At 42.6% G+C, this 12,210-nt stretch overlaps 2 protein-coding genes across 4 annotated transcripts in view; one reads left to right on the top strand and one right to left on the bottom strand.

Annotated features, from left to right (window-relative positions):
* The window catches only part of MRPS17 (mitochondrial ribosomal protein S17), a 457,376-nt gene that overhangs the window by 150,394 nt on the left and 294,772 nt on the right, over positions 1–12,210 (bottom strand). The gene's annotated exons all lie outside the window — the stretch shown is intronic.
* SEPTIN14 (septin 14) overlaps positions 1–12,210 on the top strand; it is a 71,425-nt gene that overhangs the window by 54,711 nt on the left and 4,504 nt on the right. The window contains exons 8-9 of the mRNA XM_050783501.1: positions 454–622; positions 2,320–2,452. Coding sequence (XP_050639458.1) covers positions 454–622; positions 2,320–2,452 — 302 coding nt within the window. The remainder of the gene's footprint in view (positions 1–453; positions 623–2,319; positions 2,453–12,210) is intronic.

A 12,210-nucleotide genomic window follows, 5' to 3' on the forward strand; every position in this document is an offset into this window, starting at 1 on the left:
TGATATACAAATGTAATTTTATAACAAAAGTATTTACAATTGTAAGGCCTTTTTGCTAGCAGAATTTATTCTGATAAAATTATTTACACTAGTGATGTTATATTACATATTCTGTTAGCACTCCAAAATACCCAGAGGTAGTTTATAACTAACATAATTGTTAATAAAAACCTATAGCATATATGCATATAAAATATTATTTCACTATTTCCTGCTTATTCTTCAGGTAATAAATTTAAAGCAAATTTGCTAACCTATAAATAATCTCTGCCTATGACTGGTATGTATAGTACAACTACACTTACATGGTTATAAGAATTATAGCTATTAATCAAATTGTTCAGTTGTATGTTATTTTAAATGTGTTTTGTATTCATGTATTCATTCATGAACATTTACTGATTGTCAGGGATTGATGCTGAATGTTGTTGATTCATTTTTTTTTTTTACTAGTGGAAAATGAAAATCACTGTGACTTCGTGAAGCTCCGAGATATGCTTCTTTGTACCAATATGGAAAATCTAAAAGAAAAAACCCACACTCAGCACTATGAGTGTTATAGGTACCAAAAACTGGAGAAAATGGGCTTTACAGATGTGGGCCCAGACAACCAGCCAGTTAGGTGAGTAAAAATATTGCTAGCACAACCAAATGGATAATGTAGGAGTCCCCTACAAACACAAAGTACAATAATTTGGGTATAAGAATAATTATACTTCTCCCATCTTGAACCATCCTAAAGAAAACATCCTGAATGTTAGGTGTTTTTTATCATCTTTTGATGAAGATATAGTTAGTAGGAACAATATAATGTGAGATCTCATTTTTATGTTGAAATATGTGTATTCAGTATGTGTATATGCTGAAATGTGTATTGAAGAAAAAACCCAGTATTTTGTTGTATTTTTTGTATTTATATGAAACGTATCTATATTATATGAAAGAAAGGATAGGCCAGGCGTGGTGGCTCACGCCTGTAATCCCAGCACTTTGGGAGGCTGAGGTGGGTGGATCATCTGAGCAGGAATTTGAGAGCAGCCTGGCCAACATGGTGAAACCACATCTCTACGAAAAATACAAAACGTATCCAGGCGTAGTGGCACACGCCTGTATCCCAGCTACTTGGGAAGCTGAGGCAGGAGAACTGCTTGAACCCTGGAGGCAGAGGTTGCAGTGAGTCGAGATCACCTCACTGCACTCCAGCCTGGCCAACTGAGCAAGACTCCATCTAAAAAAAAAAAAAAAAAAAAAAGGAATAGAAAAAAATGGAAAAATATTAGCAAAGTTTGACAAAAGATATCAAGAAGAGTTTCATGGAGGAACCAGCTGAAAAGCAGTAGTGCAGTGTCCTGGAAGTTAAATGAGAAAAGTTTGAGAGCAGGTGTATTGCTCTAACTTGAAGAAGAACAGAGCCGGGTGTGGTGGCTCCCGCCTGTAATTCCCGCACTTTGGGAAACCGAGACAGGCGGATTACCTGACGTCAAGATCAGCCTGGCCAACATGGTAAATCCCCGTCCCTACTAAAAATACAAAAAAAATTAGCCAGGTGTGTTGGTGGGTACCCATAATCCCAGCTACTTGGGAGCCTGAGGCAGGAGAATCGCTTGAACCTGGGCAGCGGAGGTTGCAGTGAACTGAGAGCGTGCCACTGCACTCCAGCCTGGGCAATAAAGCAAGACTCTGTCTCAAAAAAAAAAAAAAAAAAAAAAAAGGAAGAATAGGACTTGTGCTGCAAAAGTATGGCACTGTGATGTATATAATCCAGTTATATCATTCATTGGTCTTTGTAGACACCCAAAATTTAACTATCTTAAATGAATGATAATGATATTTTGAAAGACTTTTTGTTTTGTTTTAGAGGATTTTTGAAAATCGTCTCATACATTAGAGGTTTCCCTGAATTTTGTTGTCAAAAGATGTGAAGAAGTATGATATGCTGGAAAGTGGTGGGGATAAGAATTTACTTATATAAGTGGAAATTTCTAGTATTCTTTACATGTACTCTCTATATACTCTGATCTTAAGTATTGTGCCTTGGTTTTTACATCTTATGATATGGAAATTTCCATTTTGTGCTGCTAAACGTGAGAGAATGTTGGTAAATTTCCTTATATAGGATGTAACATACAATATATATTTTTTACATGTTTATACTAGCATTTTTTATTTTTTATTTTTTTTTTAATGATGGAGTCTTACTCTGTCTCCCTGGCTGGAGTGCAGTGGCACGATTTTGATTCACTGCAACCTCTGCCTCCTGGGTTCAAGCGATTCTCCTACCTCATTTTAATATAAGACTAAGAAAACATTTCTCTTTAGTTTTCAAGAAATCTTTGAAGCCAAAAGACAAGAGTTCTATGATCAATGTCAGAGGGAAGAAGAAGAGTTGAAACAGAGATTTATGCAGCGAGTCAAGGAGAAAGAAGCAACATTTAAAGAAGCCGAAAAAGAGGTCAGTACTGACATTTGATATAATTTGCATTAATTTTTAGGTGCCCTATTAATTTGGAGGTTTTAATCTCAGGAGTTTAGTTGATGTTTTTGGAGGATACTTGCTATTTTTCAAAAAGTAGCTTTTTACCATGTAGATTTGAATATGGCCTTTACGAAATTATAGTCTGTAGTTTTTTTTTCTATAAAATTTAGATAATTTTCTATTTAAATAACCCTTAAGATAATTTTATAAAAATTATTTATTTTGTTTATAATTTAAATTTTCATGCATAAAGTTTAATTTGTGACAAACCCAAGCTATTTACTCTAAGAAGAGTCTTATACTGTCTAATGCTATTAATACACTAGAAAATTGTCTTCACTTTTATAAATAAGCAAATGTTGACTAGTGCTGGCCTTGATTAATGAGAAAATTTTAAGTTGGTAAATTATGTAAATTATTTATTTATGTTATTCCATGCCATTTCTAATAAAATGGAAAAAAGGCTATTAATATAGTTTTAATTATTTGCCACAAATATGTTTTTGGTAAAGGCATATTTTTGAAACCATAATTTCTTTCTCTCAAGTGTAGGTGGCTTTAGTTTAAGAACATTTAGTTTAATTAGGTAAATTGGAACATAAACTTCCTTTTTCATAAGAGCAAAATGGTAATTAGGTGCTATAGGCCAGATGTCTCACTCAAAGACAGTTGAATTGTAAGTAATAAAAATTCCGCCGGGTGTGGTGGCTCACACCTATAATCCCAGCACTTTGGGAGATGAAGGTGGGCGCATCCCGTAAGGTCAGCAGTTCGAGACCAGCCTGGCCAATGCAGTGAAACCCCGTCTCAACTAAAAATATAAAAATTAGCCAGGCATGGTGGTGCATGCCTGTAATTCCAGCTACTCGGGAGGCTGAGGCAGGAGAATCGCTTGAACCCAGTAGGCGGAGGTTGTAGTGAGCTGAGATCACGCTGCTGCACTCCAGCCTGGGCGATAGAGTGAGACTCTGTCTCAAACAAAACAAAACAAAACAAAACAAAGCAAAAAAAACCATTAGCTTAGGCATAAAGGAAAAAGTTTGGATGTATACAAGGGTATGTCATGGCATCCAAAGACAAGAGACATAGCTGGATCTCATGAAGACTTAAGCTGAAACTAGGAAGTGACCAGAAGCCAAAAGCAACCATTTAAATTTTCTCTTTCTCTCCCACGTCACTGCCCTTAGTTATGAACCTTATTCCTGTACGTCTGCTTCTTTTTTCTTTCTTTCTGGAGATTAGTTTATTTTCCATATCTCAACTATGTGTTCTCTTAGGGTTGATTACATATCTTGATTATTGTCAATTAATGCTGCAATAAACATGAAAGTGCAGATATCTCTTTGACACACTGATTTTATTTCCTTTGAGTATGTGACTATTAGTGGGGTTGCTGAACCATAAGATTATTCTATTTTCAATTGTTTAATGAATACCCATATTTTTCATAATAATTGTACTGATTTACTTTTTTATCAGCGTTTTACGAAATTCTTGTAAACATCTTTCTTTCTATAAAATCATTCTTGTAAACACTTATCTTTCTGTTTATCTAACAGATATGAAGTGCCATCTAATTGTGGTTTAAATTGGCATTTCTCTGATGATTAATGAGATTGAGTATTTTTTCGTATCCCTATATGCCTTTTATGTCTTCCTTTAAAAAATGTTCAGGTTCAGCCAAGCGCAGTGGCTTATGCTTGTAATCCCAGCGCTTTGGGAGGTGGAGGTGGGTGGATCATTTGAGGTCAGGAGTTCAAGACCAGCCTAACCAACATGGTGAAATCCTGTCTCTATTAAAAATACAAAAATTAGCCAGATGTGGTGGCATACGCCTGTAGTCCCAGCTAATCAGGAGGCTGAGGCAGGAGAATCACTTGAACCCAGGAGATGGAGGTTACAGTGAGCCCAGATCACATCACTGCATTCTAGCCTGGGCAACAGAGTGAGACTCCATCTCAAAAAAAAAAAAAAAAAATTCAGGTTCATTGCCCATTTTTGGAATGAGGTTGTTTTCATACTATTGAATTGTTTGAGTTATTGTATATTTGGGGCTATTGTATATTTGGGGGTTATTGTATATCTGATAACCCCTTATCAGATGTACAGTTTGCAAATATTTTCTCACATTTCATAGTTTGAGTCTTTACTCTGTCGATTGTTTTTTTGGCTGTGCAGGAGCTTTTTAGTTTGAAATAATTTTATTTGTCCATTTTTGCCTATGTTGTCTATGCTTTGGAGTTTGTATCCCAAAAATCATTATTCAGACCCAAGTTAAGGAACTTATCCCTAATTATTTAAAGTAGTTGTACAGCTTTAGACCTTACAGCAGTTAAGTCTTTCATCCATTTTGAGTTGAGATTTGCATATGGTTTGAGATAAGATCTAATTTTGTTTTTCTGCATGTGGTCACATTTATTGATTTGTGTATTTGAATCATCCTTGCATTCTAAGAATAAATTCCACTTGGCCATCTGGTATTTAATGTGTGATCTAATTCAGTTTGCTAGTATTTTGTTGAGGATTTGCTAGTTGGCTCATCACAAATATTGGCCTGTAATTTTTTTTTTTTCCTCATAGTGTCCTCTTCTGACTCTAGTATCAGAGTAATAATGTCTTCTTCAAATGCATTTAGAAGTGTATTCTCCTGGCCGGGCGAGGTGGCTCATGCCTGTAATCCCAGCACTTTGGGAGGCCGAGGCAGGCAGATCACCTCAGGTCAGGAGTTCAAGACCAGCCTGGACAATGTGGTGAAACCCTGTCTCTACTGAAAATACAAAAATTAGCCAGGCGTGGTGGTGTGCGCCTGTAATCCTAGCTACTCAGGAGGCTGAGGCAGGAGAATTGCTTGAACCTAGGAGGTGAAGGTTGTAGTGAGCCGAGATCACACCACTGCACTGCACTCCAGCCTTGGAGACAGAGCGAGACTCTGTCTCAAAAAAAAAAAAAAAAAAGAAGCATACTCTCCTCTTCCATTCTTTTGGGAAGACTTTTTTGTATTGTTTCCATTTTATTTATCTATTTAAGACAAGATCTTGCTGTGTCACCAAGGCTAGAGTGAAGTGGCGCGACCTCAGCTCATTGCAACTTCCACCTCCCAGGCTCAAGTGATCCTCCCACCTCAGCTTCTCCAATAGCTAGGACTGCAGGTATGTAGCACCATGCCTGGCTATTTTTTTGTACTTTTAGTAGAGATGGGGTCTCACTATGTTGCCCAGGCTGGTCTCGAACTCCTGAGCTCAAGTGATCTGCCCGCCTCAGCCTCCTAAACTGCTGGGATTACAGGCATGAGCCACTGCACCTGGCCTATTATTTCCATTTTAAATGTTCTGTAGCCTTCCCCAGTAAAGTCACCTAGTACTGCCTTTTCTTTGGTAGCATTTTTTGTTACTGATTAAATCTCCTTACCTATTAGTAGTCTTTTCAGATTTTCAGTTTCTTCATGATCCAATCTTTGTAGATTGTGTGGTTATAGGAATTTATTCCTATAACCAAGGTTATCCAATTTCTTTTTTAGGTTATCAAATTTTATTGGCTTATAATTTTTCATAGTAGTCTCATGATCATTTGTGTTTCTTTGGTATCAGTGGTAATGTGTCACCTTTCATTTCTGATTTTATTTGTTTGAGTTTTCTCTCTTTTTTTCTTAGTTTTTCTAAGGGTTGTTCATTTATTTATCTTTTAAAAAAACAGACTTAGTTCATTGATTTTTTTCTATTGTTTCTCTAGTCTATATCTTATTTATTTCTGCTGTGATCTTTACTGTTTTCTTGCTTTTACTGACTTTGCATTTGGTTTGTTTTTCTTTTTCTCTTGAGGTGTGAAATTACATTATTTGATCTATTTCTTTTTTCTTAATATAGGCATTTATTGCAATAAACTTCACTCTTAAAACTGCTTTTGCTGTATCCCGTAACTGTTGATATGTTGCTTTTTATCTTCATTTGTGTCAAGATATGTATATTTTTTAATTTTTAATTTCTGTGGGTACATAGTAGGTATACATATTTATGGGGTACATTAGATATTTTGATACACACATACAATGTGTAATAATCATATCAGGGTAAATGGGATACCTATCACTTCAAGCATTTGTCCTTTGTGTTACAAGAAATCCAATGATACTCAGTCATTTTAAAAGGTACAATTAATTATTATTGCATATGGTCACCCTGTTGTACTATCAAGTACTGGGTCTTATTTATTCTTTCTAACTATATTTTTATACCAATAAATGTCCTCACTTCTCCCCACCCCTACCACCCTTCCCAGCCTCTGGTAATCATCATTTCATTCTCTATCTCCATGAGTTTAATTTTTTTTTTTGAGATGAAGTCTTGCTCTGTCACCCAGGCTGGTGTGCGGCTGTGGGATCTCAGCTCACTGCAACATCTGCCTCCCGGGTTCAAGTGATTCTCCTGCCTCAACTTCCCAAGTGGTTGGGATCACAGGCATGCGCCACCACACGCAGCTAATTTTTGTATTTTTAGTAGAGATGGAGTTTTACAATGTTGGCCAGGCTGGTATCGAACTCCTGACCTCAGGTAATCCATCTGCCTCAGCCTCCTGAAATGCTGGGATTACAGGCGTGAGCTACTGCACCCGAATGAGTTCAATTATTTTAATTTTTAGCTCCCACAAGTAAGTGAGAACATGTGAAGTTTATCGTTCTGTGCCTGGCTGATTTCTCTTAACGTAAGGTCCTCCAGTTCCATCCATGTTGTTGCAAGTGACAGGATCTCATTCTTTTTATGGCTGAATGGTAGTCCACTGTGTATATGTGACATTTGTTTTCATCCAGTCATCTGTTGGCGGACAGTTAGGTTGCTTCCAAATTTTGGCTATTATGACTAGTGCTTCAATAATAAAATCTTTCTGTTATTGATTTCTAATATTATACTATTGTGATAAAAAGATACATAATATGATTTCAAACTTTTAAAATTTATTAAGAGTCGTTTTGTGGCCCAATATATGATCTATGTTGGAGAATGTTCCTGTGCCCTTGAGAAGAATGTATTCTTCTACTGTTTGGTGAAATAATCTATCTATGCCTCTTCAGTCTGTTGGGTCTATAGTTACTCACATCTACTGTTTCCCTACTTACTTTCTGTTTGGATGGACTCTCTGGTGCTGAAAGTGGGATACAGTAGTCCCCTACTGTTCTTATATTGCTGTAAGTTTCTTCCTTCATTTCTGTTAATATTTGCTTTATATATTAGGTGCTCCAATGTTGTCATGTATTTGACGATTGTTACACCTCTTTATAAATTGATCTATTATTATATAGTGATCTTGTCTCTTATGACAAAATTTGACCAAAAGTCTAATTGTCTGCAATGAGTATACCTGCCCTGTCCTCTTTTGCCTATAATTTGGGTGGAATATCTTTTTCTTTTTTTTTTTTTTTTTTTTTTGAGACAGAGTCTCGCTCTATCACCTAGGCTGGAGTACAGTGGCGCGATCTTGGCTCATTGCAGCCTCCACCTCCTGGATTCAAGAGATTCTCCTGCCTCAGCCTCCTGAATAGCTAGGATTAAACGTGCCCACCACCATGCATGGCTAATTTTTTTTTTTTTTTTTTTTTTTTTTTTTGTATTTTTAGTAGAGATGAGGTTTCACTGTGTTGGCCAGACTGGTCTTGAACTCCTGACTCAAGAGATTCTCCTGCCTCAGCCTCCTGAGTAGCTGAGATTAAATGTGCCCACCACCATGCATGGCTAATTTTTTTTTTTTTTTTTATTTTTTTTTTATTTTTAGTAGAGATGAGGTTTCACTGTGTTGGCCAGACTGGTCTTGAACTCCTGACCTCAAGTGATCCGTTTGCCTTGGCCTCCCAAAGTGCTGGGATTACAGGCAGGAGCCACCACACCCAGCCATCTTTTTCTATTCGTTCACTTTTAGTCTAAGTGTGTCTTTAAGGCAAAAGTGAGTCTCTTGTAAGCCACATATTATTGAGAATTGTTTTTTTATTCATTCTGCTACTTTGTGTCTTGTGATTAGTGGGTTTAATCTATTTACTTTTAAAGTAATTTTTATAGGTAAGGACTTACTATTATCATTTTATTAATTGTTTTCTGACTGTTTTGTGGTTCCTTTGTTTCTCTCTTTCTGTCTTCCTTTGTGATTTGTTGGTGTTTTTGTAGTGGTAGGCTTTGATTTTTTTTTTTTTTTTGAGATGGAGTTTTGCTCTTGTTGCCCAGACTGGCGTGCAATGGTGCAATCTCGGCTCACTGCAGCCTCCACTTCCCTGGTTCAAGCAATTCTCCTGCTTCAGCCTCCCAAAGAGCTGAGATTACAGGCATGCACCGCCACGCCCGGCTAATTTTTTTTTATTTTTTGAGATCGAGTCTTGTTCTATTGCCCAGGCTGGAGTGCAGTGGCGAAGTCTCAGCTCCCTGCAACCTCCACCTCCCCAGTTCAAAGTATTCTCCTGCCTCAGCCTCCTGAAATGCTGGGATTACAGGCACCCGACATCATTCCCGGCTACTTTTTGTATTTTTAGTAGAGACGGGATTTCACCATGTTGGCCACGCTAGTCTTCAACTTCTGACCTCAGGTGATCCACCGCCCAGGCCTCCCAAAGTGCTGGGATTACAGGCATGAGCCTCTGGTCCTGGCCTCTAATTTTTTCTTTATATTTTGTGTATCAATTACAAAAGTATGGAATTTTGGAATTGTGGCCACCATTATATAAAAACTGTGGGTGGTAATTGTTTCGGGGTGAGTTTCTGCACCAGGCCCCAACAGATCAGGCCAAACCAGTGTGAAGTCAAGTTTTGATTTTATTATTATTATTATTTGGTGTTAAACAGCTTTAATCTTGGTCATCGTGGCTTCTCGGCACAGTAATAAATACTGCACATGATCAGCATGTTCTGTTCTGGGGAAGGGGGCAAGGGCAGGGGGAATCACCTTCTTAGAAAGTACAACTCAAGTTGGAAGGGCAGGAAGGGGTGGGCAGAAAACCCTCCTGGTGCCTGTGGCAAAGTGCAGGAGCCCCCACCCCCAAACTAACCTGAGTCCAGCCCCTCTGGGGAAAAAAGGGGTGCATGAACTACCCCTATTCCACAGGTACTTTCTGTGGCCTAAGGCCTGCACCACACTCCAGCTTGCAGCCCTGGCAGGAGCTATGTTGCATTAAGTGAAAAGCTCTGAAGGTCACACACTCTAGGTTATGTACAGGGGCTCGGAGAAGGAAGACTGCCCCTGCAGCCCCCAGCTGCCTCCGGCACCAGGAGGGAGCTGCAGGGGTAGGGGATATATAAAAAAGGAGCAGGCTTCATTCCGTCCTAAACTGGAAAGGATGAAATGGCTTTACCCGGGAGGAGATAACCATCCTATGCTATCCCCACATACTGTCTGTGTCCTCAGAGGGTACTATGAGTCCTGGGATCTTCTCCGGGGTCCCCCACCTACCTGTGGTAGCTGTGTGAGGGACCCAGAGGTGGGGGGCAGAGCTGGGGAGTCCCCTTTCAGCCAGGCTATCCAGGCTGTCTGGGGCAGAAGCAGTGGTGGGGCGGCCTGGGCGGAGCCAGAATTCAAGCCGGGTGAGGTGGGGTCAGGACCCCCGTGGGGCTGGGAGTCTGGGTAGAGGCAGCTATGGTGCCAGTCGGGGGCGGTCCAGGGGGGGAAGCCTCAGCCCTGGGGGCTTCTCCGTGGGAGTGGCCACTGCATGATCTTCTGGGCACCTCACGGATCTTCAACTGCAGGTGAAACGGATGCTGGTGGTGGGTGCGGGGCCGCTAGGAGCCACTGCCTGGGTCCCAGAGGCTGGTGCTGGGGCAGGTGTAGCCTGAAGCTGCTGGGGCCGCGTGGGCAGGATGTTCTGCACACAAACCTTGGAGGGGAAGATGTATGCATAGCAGGCCTGGAGGGTGGCTGTGGCCTGGGGGATGGGAAGAAGCTGTGGTCCTGGAAGAGCTGCATGACCAGGGCCCGCACTGGTCCAGCGCCCGCAGTGTGGAGGACCGCACCTTCTCAGACTCCGGCTCCCTGAGCCAGTCCTCGGTTTCTCTACCTGTACGGTTTCTCTACCCAAGGGGTGAGGGCCATAGGGGGCCCTTTCTGCTGCCCTGACCATACTCCTGGGCCTTGAACGTTCCTGGGCCCAGTGAGAAGGAGGTGGCTGCCGAGTTGAGGAGGAAGCATCCGAGTACATGGAGGAGGAGGACAGGGTGGGACCATAGCCTTTGCCAAGGATGCAGGTGGATCGGGGGACCCTGGGGGCTCAGGGTCCAGCAAGGGGTGGCAGGGGATAAAGGAGGAACAGATGACAGGTGCAAACACCTTCCCACCAAAGCCCTTGTTGCTCTCTGGGTCCTCCCCAGAGCTGTATGCACTCTCACTGTCAGTCACCTGCTCCTTGTACTTGAGATCAATGTCAGTGGTGCTGAAGCCATCATCAGCAATGACATCATCACCCCTTCCTCCTCACGGATGACCATGTGCTCCTCATCACTTGCTGTGTCCTCACTGGCCACATGCTGGGAATGAGAAGCTCAGGTGGGCAGCAGCGGGGCTGCCCACTGGCCACCAAGGCACCTCTCTCACCAGGGGCTGCCAAGGGGCCTAGAGCTCCATACTGGGTAGAAGGCTTTGGGCCAGAGTCCGATGCAGCGGCAGACACCACCTGCATCAGTTCCTGTAGTGCCTGATGGTCACTTCCCCGCCGTCCAGGCTGCGTACCCCACTGTGGGAGAAGGCTTGGGGCCCGGCTGAGCCAGGTTCCCTGTGTGCAGCTCTTCTGCCCCACAGAAGCTGCTCCTTGGTATCCCAGCTCAGGAGTGTCTGGGATACAACTGCCAGAGGACACCCCAGGGGCAGTGGCAATGCCCGTCTCTGACATGCTCCGCTCCTGCAAGCCCTTGTACCCTCCTGCTAGCCCCTGGCTTGTGGGCTTGGCCTCCGAGCTGGACTTCGTTCGGTCCTTGTTGCAAGTGGGCCACCTTCACCTGGGAGGTCAGGTCATGGTACTTCTGCATCTCATTGGGCCCCAGGGTGTTCCACCACTCACCCAGGATCTGGCTGATGGTCCAGTTGTCCTGGTTGGGGTGACACTGGTGGGCCCCACCAGGGCCTGGTGCTACTTGCTGAAGATCATGACTGCCACTTATGGGCCACTGGATGTGGTCCTTGTCCCATTTGTTGGGGCTGCATCCATCCTTCTCAGATGAGTCCTGTTCCTCGGGCAGGGCACTGAGGGACTGGGCCTGACACCTCTGGGTGCTAGAGGCAACTGGGTGTCAGGAGACATAACAGAGAGGAAAGCATCATCATGGTCAGTCTCTGTCTCACTGTCTAGCAGGGGCTCCCCTGAGGGGCCCAGGGCTCCTCGTCTGTGGTGGGAGGTGGGCCCTTTCCAGGTTCCACCACCCACAAAGTGTATGGCGGTCCAAGCCCTGGGCTTTCAGGGCAGGTGGCTCCAGGGGGCCGCCCAGGGTCAGCACTCTCTGTCCCACCTGGTGGATGCTCATGAGCAACAGCTGCCAACTCGGCAGGTTCTTTTGTCTGGTTGGAGGCCACTGAGTGGCTGGCAGGTTGCTGGGCCTCATGTGACTGCAGGGAGGGGTCAGGAAGGGGACAGAGTGCCAGGGGAACACAGCCACAGAGTGAGGTTCCACGTTCCTCTACACAAATGAGCCAAGGCCACGGGAGGCCTCGCTGGATGCAAGCATCAGGGGCCTGTGGGCTGAGTGCATGGTCTGGGCAGGGGGTTCCTGGCAGGGGCT

Source organism: Macaca thibetana, chromosome 3 (assembly GCF_024542745.1).
Source record: "Macaca thibetana thibetana isolate TM-01 chromosome 3, ASM2454274v1, whole genome shotgun sequence".
NCBI classification, from domain to species: Eukaryota; Metazoa; Chordata; class Mammalia; order Primates; family Cercopithecidae; genus Macaca; species Macaca thibetana.